Source organism: Tiliqua scincoides, chromosome 5 (genome assembly GCF_035046505.1).
Source record: "Tiliqua scincoides isolate rTilSci1 chromosome 5, rTilSci1.hap2, whole genome shotgun sequence".
Lineage (NCBI taxonomy): Eukaryota > Metazoa > Chordata > Lepidosauria > Squamata > Scincidae > Tiliqua > Tiliqua scincoides.
The window spans coordinates 75,198,244-75,222,789 of NC_089825.1; the positions used below are offsets into that span (position 1 = coordinate 75,198,244).

The 24,546-nt window shown below is 44.5% G+C and overlaps 1 protein-coding gene and 1 pseudogene across 1 annotated transcript; both read left to right on the top strand.

The window, feature by feature from the left end:
- Nucleotides 1-3,287: 3,287 nt before the first annotated feature.
- Nucleotides 3,288-19,648, top strand: AREG (amphiregulin). The gene is made up of 6 exons (XM_066631442.1): nucleotides 3,288-3,365; nucleotides 5,236-5,412; nucleotides 10,862-11,039; nucleotides 13,569-13,724; nucleotides 18,226-18,325; nucleotides 19,604-19,648. The coding sequence occupies exons 1-5, from the start codon at nucleotides 3,302-3,304 to the stop codon at nucleotides 18,311-18,313; spliced, it is 663 nt and encodes a 220-aa protein (XP_066487539.1). The 5' UTR covers nucleotides 3,288-3,301; the 3' UTR covers nucleotides 18,314-18,325; nucleotides 19,604-19,648.
- Nucleotides 16,941-17,055, top strand: LOC136654708 (5S ribosomal RNA; annotated as a pseudogene).
- Nucleotides 19,649-24,546: the final 4,898 nt, after the last annotated feature.

A 24,546-nucleotide genomic window follows, 5' to 3' on the forward strand; every position in this document is an offset into this window, starting at 1 on the left:
TGCCTTCAAATGGCTGCAGCTGTGCAGCACACTCTGCTGGATGCCCAGGCCTTACACTTAAAGGGGCCACTGCTGACACCACATCTACCTCCTCACCAGATCTTCCAGGATTCCAATACATATGTCGGTTATGACATCTGCTTATCTTACATGGATACTAAAGAACTCCCCCTACCTTCCAGAGGCACCCTGCTGGAAGAAAAAAGGACACAGACTCCAGAGGTAGGGAAGAGAAGAAGCCAGAGCTGGGGGGGAGCCACAGGCCAGCTTCTGCCCTGCCTGCCTGCCTGCCCTCCCTCACTCAGGCTGCAACCCTCTCCACACTATCGTGGGAGTAAGCCCCATTGACTACAATGGGACTTCTGAGCAGACAAGTTGGTTGAAGCTCTCAGGTTGCAGTCCTCTCCACACTTTCCTGGGAGGAAGCCCCACTGACTACAGCTTACTTGTGAGTAGACCTGCACGGGAGGGGGCTGAGGCTACAGCCCTCCACACCTTCCTGGGAGTAGCCCAGGGACTACATCGACCAGACCTGCGCAGGCTCCCACTCACCCGTCCTTGCGCTTGGCCTTGAGCAGACTCCAAGGCTGCCATCCCAGGCACCCTTTCCTGGGAGTAAGCTTCATCCGCTGTAATGACGCTTACTACTGAGTAGACACACAGGAAGTCTCCTCTGCTGTGGAGGAAAAGCCTCTCCTTGCACTGAGTGGGGACCTGCAAGGGCTCACAATGGCTGAGGAGGAGGGCGTCCTGTTGGAGAGTTGGGGGAGGGAAAAACAGGGAGCGTAAGCCTGCAGAGCGGGCAAAATTGAAAAGGGAAACCAATGTGGAGCAGGTGGGGGTGAAGGGAGAGGAGGGCAGTGAGCTCAGGGGGCGGAGGGAAGCAGCCTGCCCTCCCAACACAGGTGCCTCCTGTTACCCCCTTTGCCACTTTCACCGGGAGGAGCCGCAGCAGACAGCTGAAAGAGCTGCATGCGGCTCTAGAGCCACAGGTTGCCGACCCCTGCCATAGACAAATGGCTTTGGGAGTGGAACTTAGACAGGGAAATTGGTAGTGTGAAAAGTTAGGATGCCCCTACTTCAGCACTACTCCTCCATCTAGTAGTTCTTTCCCCCACTCCAAACACTTGGGGACCTAACCAAACACCAGGAGACAGGCAACACAGGGCCCAATCCTATCCAACTTTCCAGCACCAGTACAGCCACAATGCAGCCCTAAGGTAAGGGAACAAATGTTCCCATACATTGAAGAAGCTTCTAAGACTGTGGGCCCAATCCTATCCAATTTTCCAGCCCCAGTGGTAAGGGAACAAAGGTTCCCATACCTTAAGGAGGCCTCTGTGACTGCTGCCCCACCACAAGATGCAGTGTATGCCCCATTGGCACAGCTGCACCAACACTGGAAAATTGAATAGTATTGGACCTTGCCTCCCCACCCGAGCATGGGGTGCACCCACATTGAGCACGGGGACCCACTTTTTAGAATGAGAATCTGTCAGGACCAACTGGAAGTGATGTTATGACTGGCAGTGATATCATCAAGCAGGGACATTTTTAACAATCCTAGGCTGCAATCCTACCCACACTTACCCAGGAGTAAGTCCTATTGGCTATCATTGTTAAAAGAATATACATGGTAGCTTGTTAAAAGTACGGGTATGTAATATTTCCCCAAATGCAGTCACATCAAGTCTAATATGTTTGAAAAATATTGAAATGAATGGGACCCACCTGATATTGGCCCACAGTTTGAGAAACACTGCACCAGAGGATGAAACTGCACCAGGCACTGAAACATTGGATAGGACTGGGTCCACAATCCTATGCATATCTAGTCAGCAATAAATCCCACTGTATTAAAAGGGACCTTGGATGCAATGCTATATACACACTTGCTTGGGAGTAAGCCCTACTGAGTACAATGGGACTTATTTCTAAGTAGACATGGCTAGGATTGTGCTGTTATTCCAACATAAATGAGTCTATAAGCCTAGAAAAGAGTCTAGCCTCAATTACTTAGCTCTCACAGCAGTCAGTGTCTTGCCTAGTTTGGCTCTCAGAGTAGAGAAGACGCTCTGCTTCTCTCTGCCTACAGTTTCCATGCTCCAAATCCTGGTCAAGCATTCAACACCATCACCATCATGGAATTTCATATGTGCATTTCTTCTCCCGAAATCACCTCGTGTGCCTCGCAAACTGCTCTGTAAGTGCAAAGTCCTGAAGAAAGTTTAATCCGGGGTTGTCAAGCATAAGGCCCTTAGGCTAGATAAGGCCCTGGAATCTCTTTACCTGGCCCCTGATATGGATTGTACTGTCCCAGAGTCACCTTTTCAGCAGCACCACTTCTGCTAAGGCTGGGGGGGGGGGAGAGATGGAAGAGGGATGAGAGAGGGAGGCACAGCCCAGGTGCAGGGAGAGCCCAATGATCACGCCCAAGGGACTACCCTTTCAGCAGTGCCACTTCTGCTTGAGTGCTGCTTTGCAAAGGACCTCTCAGCAGCTGAGCTGCCAAATGATGCTGTGTCAGAAGTGGTGGTGCTGAAAGGGCAGCCCATGTGATAACAGGGCTTTGTCGTCTGTCTTGAAAATATGGTCTTTACAGGTAATGCAGATGGGTGGGGAGGCAGGTGAGGCAGAGCACCGCTGCTGTGGAAGGTGCACTTTGCACGTGGGTTGAGTGTGCTTGAGCACTTCCCACAGTGGCGGCGCTTTTCAGCGGGGAGGCTCTGCCTCACCTGCCTCCCCACCCACCACATGTTCCTGAGGTCATGACATTACCTGGGAGTAAGCCCATTGACTCTAATGGGACTTCCTTCTGAGCAGACGTGCATAGGCTTGGGCTGTGTGTCACCCACGTTCAGGGGAGCCTCCATATGCCAAAGCAGTCGACCTTCCTGGACCCCAGCGCTGGGAGCACGGGGGGCTTCCAAGGGCTGGCCCCTGCTGGGCGCGGACGGCGGGTTTCAGTGGGCGGGCACGGCAGCGAGGAGCCTTCCTGGGCAAGGCGGGCGAGCCGCGACTGAATCACCAGGCACGCAGGCGGGCAAGCTCCGCCTCCCCCACCTGCCCGCGCTTTCCGCCCCGTTCCGCGGCGCACCTGTTCGCCTCGCCTCCCCGCCCGCCTGACGTCGAGCCTGCCGCCGGCCTCCTTCCACCACCGCATATATAGCTCTCTCTCGATGGAGCGCGCCGTCGCGCTGTGTGCAGCACCCGCCAGCGGAATCCCAGGGACGGAGCTGCCGCCTTCGCGCGCCCTCGAGTGGCTGCAGACCCTCCCTCCACGCGACGCCGCCCGCCCTCCATGCCCCGCAGGCACACGCTCTCTGCTCTGCTGCTGCTGCTGCCGCCGCTGCTCTGGGCGCCAGGTGAGCGGGCGCGGGACCCTGGGGTGGCTCAGGTGGCTGACCGGGCGACGCCACCCGCGCTGGAGTTGGGGCGCAGAAGCGCCTCTGGTGTGGGGAGGGAGGCTCGCCTCGCCTCACAGCTCAGTCCTATGCACGCTTTCCTGGGAGGAAGCCCCACTGGCTCTGATGGGACACTTCTGAGTAGACCTGCGTAGGATTGGCTCTAGGCTGCAATCCTAGCCATACTTTCCTGGGATTCCCCACTGACTCTAATGGGACTTACTTCTGAGCAGACATGCATAGGATTGGCTCTAAGGCCGCGATCCCATCTGAACTTTCCTGGAGTAAGCCTCGTTGACTCTGATGGGACTTCTAATCCTAATGTATAGGATTGGGCTGACAGTCTCTCTCCCCCCCCCCCAGCAATTTGAGTTTGGGTTACATGCTTCTGATGAAGACTGCACCCCCTTGGTCTGAAATGGGGACACTTCAAAGGATGGGGAGACCCCCCACTCTTGATCTGGCTCCCCAGGGCTGTGTGCTTCAGAAGCCCACAGGTTCTCCACCCTCCTCATGCAGTCCAAACATCTTTGCCATCCAAATTCCCTGGCAGTGTTTGTGAATTAATGGCATCTTATTCTGCATCAGTGCCTTCAAGGACCTCATCCCTTCCACTCTCTTAATGACAGGGAGAGAGTGACTGGCCCCCCTGGTCACAAACCTTGTGTGGCCTTTATGGCTTAGCCTGGGATTTGAATCCAGGTCCCCTATCCAAGAGATGCTAACTGTGGCACGGGGTTGACCTTCACAATAATAGTACTTGGCACTATAGAGCGCTCAAAGTGATTCATAATTGGGTTGCAACATATTGTCTTACAACAACCCTGCAAGGTAAGACAATATTACAAACTATCCCATACTGTACATTGAGGTATATATGTGGGAACATTGTTCCCTTTCTGGAGCAGGGGTACACTGACATGTCTCTACTTTCTGTATAATGTCTTGCTACATTAGTGGGGAAATGAGTTGCTGAAATTCGTTCTGACTAATTTAAAAGTTTGTAATACTTACAAACTGTAAGCCTACTGTAAGCTTAGCTTAGAGTACCAAAAAACTGATTGTGTCCAGTATAAGATGGGACTGGTTTATAAGCAGCAGGCTTGGTCTTTCAGTTGTCTGTCTGGCTAGCTTGACTGCTGAGTATGTTATCTAAGGACATCACAGCTGATGGTATCTGGTGTGTTTCAATTGGGACAACAGGAGAGCAGCTGATGATTGTCAATGTGTTGACTATGATTAGGTTTGTTGGTTTTTCACATTTTTATACCACCCTTCCTCCAAGGATCTCAGGGTGGTGTGCGTTGTTCCTCCCCTCCTTTTGTCCTCACAACAACCCTGTGAGGCTGAGAGACTGGCCTGAGATCACCCAGGAAACTGTGGCTGAGTGGGGATTTGAATCTGGATCTTTCAGGTCTAAGTCCAACTCCTGAAACCACTACACCATTGTGGCTCTTGGGTTTTCTCACCTGGTCTTAATCATGTATTCTCAGAAATAAGTCATTTTGGCTGAAAATGGGATTTACCTCCCTTTGAATTGCTTAGAATTTTAGCCTCAGCTGGTCTTGGTTGGATTCCTCACTGTAATTAGCACACTTGCTTGGGTTTTGGCTGACTAACACAGAACCTGGGAAACCTCTTTTAAAACATACTGGAGTAGCATAAATGTACTTGCATTAGAGAAGCTGGGAGCTGCTTCTTGAGTGACTCACTCCTGAATAAAAGCACATATGCAATAGCTGCCTAATGTAATTTTCAGGTAAACACCTCTCTGCTAGTTTTGGCTGACTGGTAAGAATGGCATCCTGACTGATTCACTTCTCTTTTGCAGTATGCCAGTATGCTGCTGGATCAGGGCTAAATGTGACAGAACAAGAGCAAAACATGCCCATCTCAAGGACTCTCAATACACCCAGGGCTGAGATGTCTTCATCGGGAGGTGATTCTGAAGAAGACAACGTGAAGGAGTTAATGGTCCCTCAAGTTCTTTTGGGTGATTTAAAGAGAGGTAAGGGAGTGGAGCTTTTGCTTATGAGGAACTGCAAGTCATGTGGAGGTGAACCTTCCATAAAAGAGGTGCAAGTCTGGTGGAAAAGAGCTAGTGCCATGTGACTCCCAGAAAAGGAAATGCAGGAAACCAAGAGGTGTCGGCTTTTAGTTGATGTAATAATATGTGGTGCAGGAAGTCTTCATTGCGTTCTGTATTTTTGTCAGTTCTTCATGGTATCTGTGAACTTCAGTTGAGTGAGTGAGCTTGAGATGCTAGGAGTAGTCCTAAGTCCTGAAGTTGTCTTGCTTGTGGTTCTCCCAGGGCATTTTGTATGTTTTGTTCTACTAAATAAATCAATAGTGATATCTGCTATAGATGGCAATAAAAATTAAAAGTCTGAATTGTTGCAGGTATCAGTGTCAGGTTGCTGGGACTTAGTGGCCCAGAGTAGAGCTGGATGTATTGGGCCCCCGTGACTCCCCACTTACCAACAGTGTGTAGCAGCATCTCCTCCAGCCCTTGCCATTAGTGAGTGGGGGGATGCAACAGCAGCTCACAAGGGCTTTGGGGAGAAGCCAGCGTATGAGAGAGTCTATAGACCAAAAATAAAAAACTAATGTGATGGCCCCTTCTCCAATAGGAGTATTATCTAGGGGTCCTGAATTGCATCTAGTGGGTGCTCCCCAGTTGGAGAGGGAGTGCCAGGCACAGCAGTGCTCAACCTGGCTGAACTCTAATGTCTCCCTGTGTAGTGAAGTCTAACTGAAGTGACTGTTTTCTAAAGGAGAAGATGTCAGAAGTGACCTGTAGCTTCTTTGTCATTTACATAAAATGTAAGGCTGGTAGGAAAGAAATACATATTGGATCTATTGTCTGTGAAAGAACATTATCCAGCAAAAATGCAGCTAAGAACGTGCAGATTTAAGAGTATAGTAACCTTCCCTTGTTCCTCCCAGAGAATCTTGGGTGCTGTAGGAACCTGTTTCCCGTCCTTCTCTCCCCCCCACCCCCCCAACATGAGAGCTCGCCAGAGAAAACAATGGAGGAATCTAGGCTTTTTGCAGAGCGGTAACTAGGCAGCAGGCATTTTTCCCTTTCCCCCTCGGGGGGGGGGGGGAAACAGGGCCAAAAAGATAGCAGCAAATAGAAGAGTTTCCCTTTCTAATTTGAATTTTAATTGGTATGGAAAAACTTTAAAACTTTGAGATGTTTAGAAACCCAGAAACCTAAATATGTCTGCATTCTGGTCAGTGAGTATGCTATCCCAGCATAAACAGTGGTTCCCAAACTGAGGTGTGGCTCCAAAGGGAGCCATAGCGTACTCACAGGGGCGTTGTGGGATCATGCAAGATATTGCATGATCCAAGATGGCGGTGCCTGGGAAGAGGATGCAATGGAAGGAAGGAACCGTGACGCCAATATGTTTGGGAGCCGCTGGGTGAAGAGCTTGAGCTGTGAATTCAGATTTCCCTGGTTCAAATTCTGACTCTGTCTTGAACTCATTGGGTGTCCTCTGGCAAGCTGCTTCCTCTCAGCCACAATGTGGGGTTAATACAACCTATCAGGTTGTTTGTAAACATCAAAATAATACATATGAGGCACTTTGCAGTTCTCAGATCCTGCATAAGCATCATGTCAGCCTAGTGGAATTTGTCTTTTAATTTGTTTTATACTCTGTAACTGATCTTTTCATTAATTTTTGTTTTTAAAAACCTAGTGAGCATCTCCTGGGATAACCAAAAGATGAGGCAGGACTGTGCAGATGAGGAGCAACAGGCATGCTCATTCATTGATATTGATGTGGCCTGGTGCAGGATTAGGTACAATAATGCTCTTCTCCCACATGGCTCTCCTGTGGCAAAATGTCAAGAGCCTATAAGAGGCTCTAGCTCTGCCCCAACTCGGCACCCAGTCAAAGCAATGCTACTCTTTCTGCCGCTATGGCAAGCAACACTTGAAGCCCTTTGCAGTGCCACACTGTTGTTGGGGGATCTCAGTTGCCCATCCATTTAATAATAGAACTGTTTTATCATCAGATAGTACATTGGTGTCTATCAGCACATTGTCAGGACCTGGAATCTTAATCCCTTCCAAAAGGACTGCAGTTCAGATTGCAGCATTCTTAAACATTGCCTTAACTTTGTCATTATTTCCACTAAAGCTTGAGCTTCCCCTTCCCCCTGTCTCAAATGTGTTGGTAAGCTATTGCTCTTCTTGGTTGAACCATATAAACTCTTTAGCACTTGGATCAAAACCAGTTTGCCTTCTCTGATGTGTTCAAGTTATGCCATATATCTTTGTTTTTTGCTGATACTAATCATTTGGTTCAGTAACAGAATGTCAACCTTATTAACATAAAGGCCTACAGTTCCAATATTAAGATAAGGCAGCCCTGGAGCATTGCCCAAACTGCCCTGGAGCACTGTGAGGCACTTGCTAGGGTGTCACAGGATGCCCACCACCCAGAGGCTTGGCATGGTGGGAAGAGCTCCAATGAACAAAAACTGCACTGTGGGGAAAGCCCGCCCACCCTGTCATGCTTACCTGCATTTGTAGCTGTATTTTAAGCCTCCAAACCCAGAACTGACTAGCGATGACATTGTTGCCAGTCACTTCCAGGAGACACACACTGCATTTGTAGCATGGTGGGGGGTATCCCAGGAGTCTGGGAACTACTGAGGTAAGGGATAAGACCAAACAGATGGAAATGGGCCGTGATTGGCCACAGAAAATATGATGGGATGCTGCAGACTTGTATTGGGCTTATACCAGTTTAACACTGTCTTGACTGCCTACAAAGAATCCGGGGAATTGCCAACTCCCTTGTGAAGTGAAAAGTGGGATGACAGTTTTCCAATAGCCATTTGATGAGACTACTAAGAATCCTCTGTTGCCACTCCCTCACAGTTTGTAGAATTCCTCAGGAGGAAATACCTGTTTAAAGTAAGTGGTATAGATAGTGGATCAGTGGCATAGCATATAGTGACTCTTTTACTGGGCAAGTATGGTCACTTCTCCAGAAGTCTCATACTCGTACAAAAGTTGACTCATGGGAAGCTGCTTTACACAGAGTCAGACCATTATCTGACTGGTGGAGTTTCAGACAGTGGTCTTCCTAGGAGATGGCAGAGATTGAACCTGAGAATTTCTAAATGCCAGCTCTACTGCTGAGCTATAGCCTTCAACCCATTAAAGCTGGCCTTAAACTTTTATGGTGTTCTTTATTGTCAGCTAAATTAGTTGGAACATTTCATCAAAGTGATGATCAAAGGGTTTCATCCGTTGATTAAATTGGACGACTTGTATAATAAACTGACCTTTTAATCTTAAATATGTCTATTCATGTCACCAAGAGCATGTGGCTTGCAAGTTAATTCTGAAGGCTGTGAACATCAGAGCACCAACTCTAAAGAAATATGGTATACAGTACTCACATTGAAGCAGGCTCTTACAAAAAATGACTCCACACCCAAATCTATGTTCTGTTTGAAATGACATTCAACAGAAGCCATTTTATGGCCCATTCTTATCAATGCGTATGCCAGAGACAAAACCCACAATTGATGCTTCAAGTAATTTACCTGAACCACACTGCATCAAATTGTAGGTGGAGGTATTGGTGATATTTGAAAATTTCTTCATGAGGAAGCAAAAAACCTAAGCCCCCATGGACATATAGATCTAGCCTACTAACTTTGGGATGAAGGCTTTTTTGGGGGGGGGGGGGGAAGCTATTTTAATGTGAGGAAGCATTCAAATATTTGATGCCTCATCTTCCATTTGAAGTTGTATAGTCGATTAAACATATATAGATTGCCGCTTGTGTAGCTTAGCTTTCAAGAACAGGCAAAAGACTTGTGCCAGTATAATGGCACAACTCTAGCTTCTGTGCCATCCTGGAGCATTTTAGTATTTAACAGAGTCCATCACTTGTAAAATGAAATTGCAGCAGATGGGCAGTATGGCTAGTAGATTCGCTTCCCCAGGATGCCTCTGCAATTCAAATGTGGATGTTGCCAGAAGTGTGATTGTGTGAATACAGTTGCTTGAATGTTTGGGTGTGGTTACTATTCCCACTGTAATAGGAATAGTATCATATTAGAACTAGGACTAAGCTGGTTTGAGCAAAACCATTTTCCTGGGTTGGTGTCTTAGGACAGGGAGTTACACTTGGTCCTGGCTCTCTGAGCTGTGTACCAGTATGATGTCCATCTATTCCAAACATGCTGTTCTTATTCATATGGTTCATTGTTAGAGGCACCTAAAATCACAGCATGTCTGCCTAATGATGTGTAATGGCTAAGAGTCCTGGCTACCATGGCCTGTTCAAAAGTTCTCCCTGGTCACTAGTGAGCTCAGCAACTCAAGGCATGATCCTGAAGTTGAATTGTGTGGGACTGTTTGTTGTGTATGAAGATAATTTGCATTTGGTTTTATGGTGATTAGAAATGAGATGTGTTCATTTACATACTGCAGCTTAATCTCATGGATATGCACTTTTTAAATTGGCAACTTGTTGTGAAATCCTCTAAACTGTTCCTCCTTGACTACCTCTGCCCTGTCCTCTAAACTTCTCTGAAAATCAAATATATTTACGGTTAACCACACTTGGTTAGAATCACTAAATCTAATTAGTCAACAGTACTTAATTTGCCTTTAAAGCTGTGCAGTAATGTTTATGATAAATTAGTCAATAGCAGTTATTACTAGCTTTGACTTTATTGCATTTAGAAACGGGAATCAAACATGCTTATATTAAAATGGTTTGCAGATTTGCTTTCCACAATATCTCTAATGTGGCATACCAACATAAAATAGCTTCTGAAAAACACTTCAATGTGAGCTGCTTTCCTGATCATATTTTGTTTCTAGAATATGACACATCCATTCTGTTTTTAAAAACTCAAAGAAACATGAGGTAATTATACAAAATCAAAACTTTTTATGTTGTGTCTGCTAAGTAACCTGTTCACAGATTAATCTAAACTCCTAACTGTTCACTTATTCCTAAGCACTGCTTGGTCCATTGACTTCAGACTTGGTCAATTGACTTGCTCTCTGTAGTTGCAGATTTAAATGTCAGGAGCAAGCATGTTGGCTTTAGGTAGTGTATAGAAAATCTTATCCCTTTTTGACTCTCTTCCTAATCTTTCTGCAGCCAAAGGGTGGTGTTCTCTTCCTCTTGATGTCTTTCAAGATGTTTTAGCTGCTCTTAAAGCAATCAAAAAAATATTTTTAGGGTCTTCACTTAACCAGTGTTGCTACCTAACTGGGAGACTAAGGTATAAAAAACCCCATTCAGTCATGAGCCCAATAGGCCTAGGGACCTGTCTGCATATTCTCTATCTTTCTCTCGCAACTTAATCTATCTTGCAGGATTGACATGCAGCTAAAATGCTACACAGAGCTCCTTGGACAAAGGGGCAATATGCTAGCATAAGTAACACAAGTATTTTTCTTTTTCCAGTTGTACCACAAGTTAAGAAATCGGCAAAGCCAGAAAGTGGAAAGAACTCCAAAAAACGGGGAAACAAGGGGAAGAAAAATAAAAATAAAAACCAAACTCCATGTGAAAAAGAATATAAAAACTTTTGTGTTCATGGTGAATGCGTATATCATAAGCATCTCAAAAGTACCTCATGCAAGTAAGTTAACTGATGGAACTTCCTAGTATTGGCAAACAGCAGCGGTTTTCAAACTTTCAGGGAGATGTGTAACTCAGGGAGAGTTAGAACTGCAGTAAGTTCTTGCAGGGGCAGGGGGGAGGCAGTGACGTGATCCCCAGGATCGCATCGCTCAGGGGGCTTGCATTTACTTACCAGTCCCTGCAGCAACCTTCCTGGGGTGTAGGGAGCCCTGCACAAGTGTCTGTAGGGCTCCCCGATGTTCCAAAAGTGAAAGTGGAGCAATCGCGCTCCACTTCTGCAAAACCAGCAATGGAGTATGATCACTGCGCTTTCACTTTTCAAGACCTGGAGGGTCCTGCAGAAACTTGCGCAGGGTTCACTGCACCCCAGGAAGGCTGCTGCAGGAACTGGTGAGTACATCCCAATCCCTGCAGCCTCCTTAGTGACACAATCCTGGAGAGTGTGTTGCTGCCTTTCCCCCGCCCTGCCCCTTAAGGGGAAAGTGGCCAGGGCTCACAAGTGCAAACAGTGCTCACAGGGCAAACAGAATCTCAATCTTGTTTCCCAACCAGAATTTCTCTGTGGATGCTGTTGGAAAGCACTTGCCCTGGCATAGAGCTATAACTCAGGCGACAAAACAAAAGAACACACAGATCTACTGAAAAATATAGTCAGTTCCTGTTACAGGCAAATTCACTGACCCTGAATTCACTTATCCTCAAGGGGCAGAATTGCTACATACCCCTTGTTATCTGCAGAGATGAAAACTCTAGTTGGGTTTTTCATGATTCATGAGAAAGGAGTCGCACACATCAATGTCTTGGGGCTGACTTGTGTCAGTGACTCAAAAGTTGTGACTCAAATAGACTCAAGTCAAGACTTGCTCCTGTCTGTGCTTACGACTGTGTGTGTGCTTGCTTTTTTTGCTGCTTCAGCGACTGAACTTGCTTTTCAAAAAGTGCAGTTTTTGAACCCGCCAAAAAGACTCTTACTCAAATCAAAATTATTCAAAAATGGTTCTGGACTTCTGCCCCTCTTGATTCATGAGTGAGTCAAGAGGGGACGGAGACTTGGAACTTGACTTGAGACTTGGCACTGTGACTCTGGCACATGTGACTTGGCACTGTGACTCTGGCACATCCTTGGTTATCTTCAACTCTTCTCTCGTCACCCACAAATAATGTGTGTGCACTCTGGATGGGGGGGCAGCACAGCTATGAGCAGGCAGGTGGAGGTGAGAGAGGTTGTGGGAGGAGGAGAAGAGATGGTGGCCTCCTCATGAGCAGAAGGCAATGCTGGCACCATGCAGGGAGGAGAAGGGATGCCTATACCGTTTACGGCTGTATAATTGTGTCCAGTCAATTATACTCATTTTTTTAGAATTGAATAGATTGAATAAAGTTTCTGCATCAAACAGGTATTGGGATTGGCCTGTAGAGAATCATCTGACACATTTGTTTCTGCTTCAAATCTGCCCCACCACCTTGGGCAGGGGCAGTCTTCCCAGGGTCTCCAACTGAACTTTCACAACCCTGGTGATGATGAGAGGTCTCTGGGAGGCTACATGAGGGCTGCTCTGGTGCAAGCCCAGGGAAAGAGTCAAGAGGAAGGTGGAGGAGAAGGATGGGTAAAGCAACTCCCTCCCCACTGCTCCAATTCCAAGGCCTTGATGTTGAACCAGCAACCTTCAATGAGGGATATCCAGCACTGGGGGGAGAAGTATCAGATGTTGGAGCATCAGATGATGAGCCCTTGCTATCACCCAGCCCCCAAGACTTCAAGTTAAGATTCAGGTTCATAACATTGAGAGTGTATAGTGAAGAAGGTCCGCTGGAACCTATCCCCAGTAATACCATAGGCTCAATGACGCAGTATCCGCTATTCTGGTATCCACTAGGTTTTCTTGGAACCTAACCCTAGTGGATAATGTGAACTACCAAAGTAGTAGTTGACTTAGTTGACTTACCAAAAAAGATAAATCTTTGGAAGTCTCCATAATAGAAGCTTAAAAATGAGTGCTGCCAGTCTTTGGCTTCAGCTTATTGAAATTGGCTACATTCTCCCCCCCCAGCCACCTTCTCCCCCCCCCAAACTTATTTGGCCTATGTGCCAATGGTGAGAGAGAATTTAGAGGCAAGAAAGCCCAAACTCTTATGGGCTTTACACACATGTCGAACTACTACTTTCAAGTATTTTGGTACTCCTGATTAATTTATTGTTGTCTCACCTGCAAGGTCTTTTGCCATGTAAATTAAATGATAGTCATAAGCTGCAATAATGAGCCAGTGAACTCATAAATTTGGTCATAAATTTAAAAGAGGCGGAATGAAGAGGTGTGCCTTTCCTGAATCATTCCACCCAAACTAATAACAATTTATCTTACTGTTGGCCATCCTTTCAGTATTGCAGGTGGACTTAAGTAAAGCTTCTCACTGCCAGCATCTTAACACATAGTGTTAAGGAGCTAGAGTGCTCTTTATGTGGTTGGTGTTATTGCAGTGAGTGTGTAAGTACTGTCAGTTAACAATGTGCATAATTGTTTTTCAGATGTCATCCAGATTACTTTGGTGAACGTTGTGCTGAACGGTTTTTGAAATCACAGAAGAATGTTACTGCAGATCGCTCAAGCCCAGTAGTAGTAGTGTGGACTGTTGTACCCTTGGTCCTTGGCCTTGCTGTCATTGTGATTGTTGTCATAGTACAGTAAGTAGTGCCTTAAATTTCCAGTTTGCTTTGAATACAAAAATTGCCAGTGTTGCAGGAATTTTTATGCTTGTGAAGCATCATGTACATGTATATGTCATTATGCAACAATTTTACAAAGATATGATTTATATGTGAAATCAAATGCCAGCTGATATTTCACTGCAGAATTATTGAGAAACAATATAATGTGTCACAAATGACAATGTTTGTTTGACAAACACAATCTAATGGCTTAAGGTAGTGGTTCCCAAACTTAACAGGGTCAAACACCCCTGCAGCCTCTTCTTCCCAGCTCAGCCAGGCGCTGCCATTTTGAATCTCGTGAGATCCAAGATGGTAGCATCCAGAAATGCTGATAAGAGGGGCATCAGGAGACATCCCACAGCACCCCTGTGAATGCACTGTAGCACCCTACAGTGGCACAGTGCAGTTAGGGAGCCACTGGCTTGAGGGAACAGTACAGTAAAGATTTGTAAAAGTTAATGTTTTGTCAACTTGTGGTTTCAAATGTAGTTGGCACATGATCTTATTCAGGTCTGTAGGATCTGTGCAATGGGAGCACCGCTATTATGCCCCCCAGGAGATCATGCTAATGTGTTCATAAGCCTGGTTTAATGGCTGCAAAAGGTTTTGGCAAAAATGACTCGCATGTGGGTGAGACTCCATGCAGTTAGTATTGTAACTGTAAACAGTGTACCATTGTGACTTGCTGTTGTCCCATGTAATGCCAGCAATATCTGTTACAGGAGCCACTGGTGGTAGGCAGCATTCCATATGAAAGTGCAAAGCAGTGGGGTTCACTATATCTATACTTGTAGCTTGGAGTCCCAGTCATGAAGTCGGGGATTTTAGGCAACTACTACCACTTATGTTTGGCACCAAGTTATACCAAGAATTCACCTTAAACCTTATGAGATGGTATTGGTTCTAGGCAGACAAACAGTAGAGAATTGCAGCTTGTACAAAACGATGAATCCACAAATGTTTGTGTAGAAGCCACTACGCGCTGGCAAAAACTGGTATTGATCCACACCAATATCTAGAGGCTTTTATACAGGATGACATGCACATCATGAATTGGGCCCTGCCCATTTCCACTAAATGAAAAATTGGAAGAGAAGGTCTAATGCACTTCTGTAGGTTCCTGTGCCTTCCATTTCCATTGCACTGCATCAAGTGTACTGTAGACCATGTTTCCACAATGCAGAATGATTGGCCATGAACAAATGGTGCATATATGGTAGTACCTAGGCTCAGATTTTAGCCTTCATGCCATGCCACAGATGAGGTCTTTGCCATCATCAGTAACATTTTGCTAACAATGGTAGAAATTGGGCTAGATCTGTACAAAACAAGACGCTTTGTGGCATGAAATAGGCCCTTTTTACAGCTAAATGACTCCACAAATCAGTGGGGTGGGCTGGATCTATGAGAATGCTTCAAGGTGCAGCTCTTCCTAAGGGTCATCTTTTTCTCTGTCCCTTGTGGAAGATTTGTCCCAAGTAGCAAGATATTTCACAGAGAACCATGCTGTGTGAATACCCCCTATTGCCACTTGATTTCCTCATGTATAGTAAAGGGAAGTACGTGGTCTAGTTCCATTAACCTAAACCAGCGGTGCTCAAAGTGCCAACCACTACACACCAGGAATGCATTCCCTGATGCAGGTGGCACTTTGAGTTCTGGAGCGCTGCATCTCTCCATATCACCAGATTGAGACAATGCAACACTCTGGGCATCTGCCCAGAAATTGAGGCGCAATGCCCACTGGCATATTGCACTATAGATGCAGCCAGCCAGAGCATTGCATCGTCCTGATCAGGAGACATGGAGAGATGTGGTGCTCCGGAACGAGGAGCGCCAGTCACAGGAGGGACAAATTCAACCAAACGCTGAATCCAGCCCTCGGGCCAGGGTTTGCATAGCCCTGATCTAAATTTATGTCTTAGAACTACTTTTTATGTGTGGGACATGTAACTTATTGGTTACACGTCATATTCAAAAGAATTATATTCTTTAGATTTCAGATGTAAACTGATCACTAACTTTTGCAATTATTACTAATTTTTTGGTTTATTAAAGGATTTCATAATTCTGAAGAGTTTTTAAACTATTTCCTTTTTATTGAGGGCTTCTCATTATATTAACAATTCAGAAGTTACACTTAAACTTGTTGGATTCTGAATCCAAGTTTGAATCTTTTGCCATTTTTTTGCAATTAAAGCATACATCAGGGATTCAACTCTTAAAGACAAATATAACAAAGGACTACATGCTATTGGATAGGCCTTGGGGTAGAAAACGAAATGTGTTCCTTTGCTTTTGGAAGGAATAAAAGTGTCTGGACAAGGCAGACCTGTACAAACAGACTTGTCATCTATAAGCCAGGGACTCTACCCCACCTTGCTCTTGCCACCTACCTGGACTGCAAAACCTTTGTCTCGTTTCTAATAAGCCAGAGATTGTGGAGGCTTAGATCGGTCCTGCAATGAACTCTAATGATAGATGTATTAAGCCATATCTGCCCAACGTTGCATATATGCAACATTTGTGTATGCCTGTGGGCTGGGCAAAAGTGGGTTTTAAAGTTAGTCTAAGAGGGGTCATGTTAATTTGGCTAAACAAGCATTATCCCGTGTTCTAGAATACAGCATGATTTAGAGAGCTAGTCTAATTTTAGTGTGTATTTGAATTGGTCTACAATTTGCTGTTCATGAAACAAATAGGTGTTTATCATTTCATCACGTGAACACATAAAAGAATGTGTTATCTCCCAATTTGCAATGGAGAAAGATCTAATTACACGCTGTGCAGAAGTGTTTAGTAGGAAGTAGCTCATGTTTGTAAGGGTCATTGGAGTCAGTTTGTTTAGAATCAAACTGATTTTCTAACATGAGGGACTTCCTGTACTGGAGATACAAAGAAATTGCCTAGAACAAAATAAATTGTATACTAACATTTGAATTTTGAGTTGAAATATGAACTACTTTGAACGTAAAGCACTGTAGATGCTACAACTGTTACTATTATAATTGAGGCCTGTCTTCTTCTAAGGCTTTGAAGAGAGCAGCACCATTAAAACAAAAATCCAACAAAATTTCTTTTCTAAATACAGAATTGGAATTGAATTTTATGAATTTAGGATTTGAAATCATTGACATGTGCCTCATCCTTGCTTAATCTTAGCCAAAAAGTCAGCCACGCTTTGAAAGCAATTGTAGCTTACCCTGCACATGCCCAATCTCATCTGATCTTGGAAGCTAAGCAGGGTCAGGCCTGGTTAGTACTTGGATGGGAGACCGTCTGGGAATACCAGGTGCTGTAGGCTTATACCATAGTCTTTCGAGACTGAAGGTTGCCAACCAATATAATACGTAGCTTAATTGTAGCAGGCATGTCTCTATAGCTGCCTCAGACAAGAGATCCTCAGAAATATGTCTAGTTCTAAAAGTGGCGTGCAATCCCTAAGAAAGCTTTATAAAATAGCTTTGCCAGGAATATGCTGGTAATAAAGCAATGGTGGTCTAATATCTTACCTATGTTGTACTGCTGTGGGCTTGGGGTGCAGTCCAGCAGGTAGTCCTATTGAAATGAACAGGAGCAATGCAAGAGCAGTAATGAGCTTTTGTTCAGTTTCTGTTGCTCAAGTGGCCCTTGAATAGGGGAACTTCCCACTGGATTATGCCCTTGGTCCATAAAGTTTTAGCTGTAGCTTTCCCTGAACTTTTCTATACAGGGTGGTGTTGATGCATGTCTGTTTTAACTATGTGGTTAAAAACTGCTGAATAGTGATCATAAGGACTAAGCTACAATAGATGTGTGCCTTGATGTGGCATGATATGGGGGAAGTTTAATTTATAAATAGCACATGGGTAGTGAAACTTGGTAGGGGGCAATTAATGCTCTGCCTAGCCTGATCCAAATTGCAAGCACCCACATACTGTGTTTAAATGGAAAATACAGTTGTTCCATTGATGGTCATCAGCAGGTTTTTTTCTGACCAAAAACAGGGCAAAGTTGGGATCAAAACCATGGTGGGGCAAAGTGCTAAAGCTCCCTGCTCCTACCACAGTTTTGCTGTTTCAAGGGTCCCCCATACACAATATAGTTAAATGTACTCCTCCCTACATCAAGTCACATTGTACTTTTAGGCATTGGATCCCTGACAGATTTACTAAAGAAACTCAGTCACAACCATGGATGTCCCCATTCTGAATTGGGATTACTGTATGCCTAGGGGGGCTTTAACCCTCTGCCATTACTATGGTCCTGATCCAGAATGGAGCTTCCATGGCTTCTATTGACTAAAAAGAAACTGCACCCAGTAGGGCTAATGATGATGCTTTAAGAGTCACATGGACTTTGGCCCTAGTCTCTTCTGTTTTCCTGGTTTGTGTTGCTACTGTGATTTATAAAACTATTTTGTACTGATGTATGAGCGGAAAGAGTTTCAATTTGGTAACTTTCTGTAACTGCTTCTAATGTCTTTACTTTTCAGAGTAAGAGAAAAATGTCCTAAATATGGTGAAAAAGAGGAAAGAAAAAAACTCCGGCAAGAAAATGGAAGTTCCAACATCGATGCTTAAAGAGAAGTGAAAGTAGGAATTATAACATTTCATAATGTGCTTCCTTCTTCAGAAGTTTCATTCTGCTAAAACAAAGTATCTCTCGTTATATATATCAGCCATTCTTAACAGGAGCCATATGGTCCCCTGGAGAGTCATGACACATTTGAAGGGTTATGAGTATCAGTTTGTGTTGTATTTTTGTTTAACCAAGGGCCCTGAAACTTAAGAAGATCTCCTAAGGGGCTGTAGCCAAAAAAGGCTGAAAATTGCTAGTATAGCTGTTGGATACAAGGGAGAATGTTATCTTGAAGTCTCATACTTACAGTGGGGAGCAAGAAAGAATCTTTTGCAAGATAATTGTACCACTTGTGTCCACTTATGATGAGTAGTGCACCTGATCACTAATCACTCTCAAGGTTGGTTCAGTGTGGTGGCTAAGACTGAGCCACAAGTGGGCAGCCCCATTTTGATTGTCAAGTGAAGTCTAATACCTGCAAAATAGCATATGATGTATTCAGTTTCTCTAAATGTGAATCAATTGGAGATCTCCATCTTGTTAACCATTTGAGCCAACAATCTGAGCCACCCTGTTCCTGCTTTTTAAATTGGGAAATGGAGGTAGCCTCTAATTTTACTTTTTCTGGTATAAGCCACTGCTTTGTTTCAGGACCAGTCATTCTGGGAATAGTATTGCATTAAGGGCCCAATCCAATCCAACTTTCCAGCACCAGTGCAGCCATGCCAATGTGGTGTGTGCTGCATCTTGCTGTGAGGTGGCAGTCAGTCATGAAGGTCTCCTAAAATGTTTGCTCCCTTACCTTGGGCCTGCATTGCAGCTGCACCAGTGCTGGAAAGTTGGATCGGATTGGGACCTAAGTGTTGCCATGGACAGTGTGAGAAGCAAGCTCCACAGTTGTAGATCTTCTCTGGTAAATCATCAGAGGCACAGCTGTCATTGCAGTCAGTATTTATGCTGCAGAACGTATGAGGTGGTTGTATGCTTAATCTGATCTTTGGTCAGTCTAGTCAGGATTGGTATTTTCTAACTGGCAGCAGCTCTCCCATCATCAGGCAGAGCCCTGTTACCCAAGACCCTCCATCTGTGAAGCCTGAAATCAAATTTGGGATTTTTTCATGTACAGTATATATTCTGGATATCTGGCTCTTCCTAACTGTTTTGAGAAAATCAGCTTTCATATATGCAGATGACTCAATAAGCTCCTGCTTTTACCTTTCCAGAAGCATTTTGATAATTGTCATTATTATTTGTAAAAAATTCTTACTCTGAGCTGTGCTTATGTCTTGCAGAAAATGAAGAGGCAGTTGCTGAAGCCTACTTTACTCCATGGGGGCACATCCGAGAAGGTCTATTCGCGAATTTGGGGGAACTTGTTGAGATCGATGAAGCAACATGTTGTCTGCCCAACATGGAGGATGTTGCAAGGAGAGATTTTCATACTCCCTTTATTTCTCAGCAGCTGCCAATGAATGTAGAACATGCTGCGTTTGCAGGAACTGACATCTATAGTTTTCACAGCGACTGGAGAGCTGGCTCAACCTGCTTAGTATGGAAAGACTATCAAGCAGTGGTTACCTTGTGGACTCTCCTTTTTACTGGTGTGTTTGGTTAGTGAGTTGTTTACTGAGAAATCGGCGTGTGAGATGGAATTGAGGAGATGCTATTGTATCTCTCATGACCATAGAGAGAAATTCTTTGACTTCCAAACCCCCCATAAAGGGAAAACGGGTGTGGGGAATTGAAGCGGATTTGGAATAAGTATATGCAGAGCTGTGCAAGTTCAGTTGGGACAAAAGGCACAAGACGTTCCTCTATCCTCCTACACCTCCATTGGGGATTTCCAATTGTTGCATGGAAACTGGCAGACCAGAAATGTTGTCTTTATTTCCTGCAGTCAGTGTTTTGTTTTGGATATCTGGCTTGAAGGTGTATGAGCAATTGGAGTGGTTTTTTTAAGGTGCCTGCTGCTGTAGTAAAATCTTGTGTCCTAGATGGTATAATTTTAAGATTGACATTGAGATTGAATTTGAATCCTAGTTTCACATCCTGACTTGTTCTAACCACAGTTTATGGACAAATCAGGATTTGCTGGTTTTGAACATCCTGGCAAATCTCGGTTCATGTTAATCTTGCTTCTGGTTTAGAACTTCCTCTTCAAGCACAGAAAAGGAAGGGGCAGTGCCAGAGCTCAATATTTGTGAACATCACATAAAATCATGATCATGATTTTGTGAGGTGGCTGACCTATCTGACACACAGTTGAGCTGCTAAAATCCACCTGAAGTTGGTGTTTGCTGAGGAGATGAACTGTGTGTGAGATTTCAACCAAACACTGTTGTGTAACACTTTCAGGTATGTTTGGATTCCTGCAAAGCTGCATCTTAACTTGGTTACATTGTTGTGTGCATATAAAATTATACTTGACGGAAAAGGAAAACTTCACAACACAATGTTATGCTATTTTGATTTAAATATTTAAGTATGAAAGTTTTTTATGGTTGTAAATAATGTGTTCCTGTATTTAATATGTAATAGAATTCAAAACAACCTATTTATTTTATAATTAAACTTTTTTACATAAATATAAAATCATTAAATTTTAACAATTTTTTTTAACTACTTGACACTATTTCTAAATGATTATAACCCCTTAAGTGGATGCTGATCATAGTAACCCTAATACACTGCAAATATTGGTTTCATGTCAGTGGCTTTTTCAAAAGCCTTGGTTGTTACCAAGGATGTTGTTACCAAGGTCTAGTTATTAGGATGTTGAGAATACTGCTAGAGATGCCTACTTAGTTTCTGGTACTGCCAAAATCACAGTTCTCTGAGGAGAACATAAGAAGAGCCCAGCTGGATCAGGCCATAGGCCCATCTAGTCCAGCTTCCTGTATCTCACAGCGGCCCACCAAATGCCCCAGGGAGCACACCAGATAACAAGAGACCTGCATCCTGGTGCCCTCCCCTACATCTGGCATTCTGACTTAACCCATTCCTAAAATCAGGAGGTTGCGCATACACATCATGGCTTGTAACCCATAATGGATTTTTCCTCCAGAAACTTGTCCAATCCCCTTTTAAAGGCATCCAGGCCAGATACCATCACCACATCCTGTGGCAAGGAGTTACACAGACTGACCACATGCTGAGTAAAGAAATATTTTCTTTTGTCTGTCCTAACCCTCCCAACACTCAAATTTAGTGGATGTCCCCTGGTTCTGGTGTTATGTGAGAGTGTAAAGAGCATCTCCCTATCCACTTTATCCTTCCCATGCATAATTTTGTATGTCTCAACCCTCAGGCATCTCTTTTCTAGGCTGAAGAGGACCAAATGCTGTAGCCTTTCCTCATAAGATAGCTGCCCCAGCCCAGTAATCATTTTATTCACTCTCTTTTGCACCTTTTCCATTTCCACTATGTCCTTTTTGAGATGTGGTGACCAGAACTGGACACAGTACTCCAGGTGTGGCCTTACCATCGATTTGTACAACGGCATTATAATATTAGCCATTTTGTTCTCAATACCTTTTCTAAGATCCCAAGCATAGCATTGGCCTTCTTCACTGCCGCCACACATTGGGTTGACACTTTCCACCACCTGCAGACCTGTCCACCACCACCCCAAGATCTCTCTCCTGATTTGTCACAGACAGCTCAGAACCCATTAGCCTATATGTGAAGTTTTGATTTTTTGCCCCAATGTGCATGACTTTACACTTTGAAACGCATCTGCCATTTTGCTGCCCATTCTGCCAGTTTGGAGAGATCCTTCTGGAGCTCCTCACAATCACTTCTGGTCTTCACCACTCAGAAAAGTTTGGTGTTGTCTGCAAACTTAGCCACCTCACTGCTCACCCCTGTCTCCAGGTCATTTATGAACAGGTTGAAAAGCACTGGTCCCAGGACAGATCCTTGGGGCACACCGCTTTTCACTTCTCTCCATTGTGAAAATTGCCCATTGACACACACCCTCTGTTTCCTGGCCTCCAACCAGGTCTCAGTCCAGGAGAGGACCTGCTCTCTAATTCCCTGACTGTGGAGGTTTTTCAGTAGCCTTTGGTGAGGGACCGTGTCGAACGCATTCTGAAAGTCCAGCTATATAATGTCCACGGGTTATCCCACATCCCGCTGTATTTCTAAATATAACGGGTTATCCCATTATAAACCGCACCTGTTGACCTTTTCAAAGAATTCTAAAAGGTTTGTGAGGCAAGACTTACCCTTACAGAAGCCCTTGCTGATTCTTGCTGATTCTCCCTCAGCAAGGCCTATTCATCTATGTGTTTGGAGATTCTATCTTTGATGAGGCATTCCACCATCTATACCAAAGACTAGTTTAGAAATGCCATTAACCCATTTTTGCCCAGCCCACAGGTATACATATTTGGTCCCAGTAACGTATATGCAATGTTGGGCAGAAATGGCTTTTACTGACATCTGCAAGGAAAGAATAGAACAGTGGTTCTCACACTTGCAGCACTGGGACCCACTTTTAAGAATGAGAATCTGTCAGGACCCACTGGAAGTGTCGTCTTGACCAGACATGTCATAAGAACAGCCCCACTGGATCAGGCCATAGGTCCATCTATTCCAGCTTCCTGTATCTCACAGCGGCCCACCAAATGCCCCAGGGAGCACACCAGATAAGAGACCTGCATCCTGGTGCCCTCCCTTGCATCTGGCATTCTGACATAGCCCATTTCAAAAATCAGGAGGTTGCACATACACATCATGGCTTGTACTCCGTAATGGATTTTTCCTCTAGAAACTTGTCCAATCCCCTTTTAAAGTGGTCCAGGCCAGTTGCCATCACCACATCCTGTGGCAAGGAGTTCCACAGACCGACCACACGCTGAGTAAAGAAATATTTTCTTTTGTCTGTTCTAATTCTCCCAACACTCAATTTTAGTGGATGTCCCCTGGTTCTGGTGTTATGTGAGAGTGTAAAGAGCATCTCCCTATCCACTCTGTTCATCCCCTGCATAATTTTGTATGTCTCAATCATGTCCCCCCTCAGGCGTCTCTTTTCTAGGCTGAAGAGGCCAAAACGCCTCGTAAGGAAGGTGCCCCAGCCCCGTAATCATCTTAGTCGCTCTCTTTTGCACCTTTTCCGTTTCCACTATGTCTTTTTTGAGATGCAGCGACCAGAACTGGACACAATACTCCAGGTGTGGCCTTACCATAGATTTGTATAATGGCATTATAATATTAGCTGTTTTGTTTTCAATACCTTTCCTAATGATCCCAAGCATAGAATTGGCCTTCTTCGCTGCCGCTGCACATTGGGTCAACATTTTCATCAACCTGTCCACCACCACCCCAAGATCTCTCTCCTGATCTGTCACAGACAGCTCAGAACCCATCAGCCTATATCTAAAGTTTTGATTTTTTGCCCCAATGTGCATGACTTTACACTTACTGACATTGAAGTGCATCTGCCATTTTGTTGCCCATTCTGCCAGTCTGGAGACATCATCAAGCAGGAAAAATTTTTAACAATCCCAGGCTGCAATCCTGCCCACACTTACCCAGGAGTAAGTCCCATTTACTATCATTGTTGAAAGCAAATACAGAGGAGCCTGTTAAAAGTACAGATCTGTAACACTTCCCCAAATGCAGTTGCGTACCATGATAGCATTGTCTAATATATTAAAATTAAAATATTGAAATGAATGGGGACCCACCTGAAATTGGTTCCCAACCCACAGTTTGATAAACACTGGAATAGAAGTCTGAACTGGAGATCCATCGAGATAGCCTTGTCCTTGGCCAAACTATAGCAAATTCTAAAGCTATTTGTAAGTAAACAAGTAAAAGTTTAAACTTAAAGTTTGTGGGATGTTTGCCAATTTCTACAGAACCAGATTTCCTTTTGATTATTAGTTGGCTCAACTAATAATCAACTCTCTTCATAAACTATATGAAGAAGTCTTGGGACACAACTTGCCCAAAAAGTTCTCCTCTTCCCCATTTGAAATGAATGGGAGCTGTGCAAGGATATGGGACTGCCCTTGCCCTGCTGCCATTCATTTCAATAGAGCTTGTGCACAAATTGTAGTCTTAATTTTATAGTGGAACAGTCCCCTATTATGAAGCATTTAGGAGACGGAATTGCACTTACAACTCAAAACTGCAGAGATGAACTAACAGTGTGGAGTGAAACTTCCCCAGAGCCATATTCCTGACACTTTTTGTAGTCTTGCTAGGCAGTCTCGCCCTGCATCTCATT

What these genes read in the sequence shown, in the direction of transcription:
- AREG (XM_066631442.1), top strand. Translation starts at nt 3,302, where the DNA reads ATGCCCCGCAGGCACACGCTCTCTGCTCTGCTGCTGCTGCTGCCGCCG. An exon ending in TTTGGGTGATTTAAAGAGAG is followed by an intron (nt 5,413 to 10,861) that starts GTAAGGGAGTGG and finishes TTCTTTTTCCAG; the next exon opens with TTGTACCACAAGTTAAGAAA. An exon ending in CTCAAAAGTACCTCATGCAA is followed by an intron (nt 11,040 to 13,568) that starts GTAAGTTAACTG and finishes ATTGTTTTTCAG; the next exon opens with ATGTCATCCAGATTACTTTG.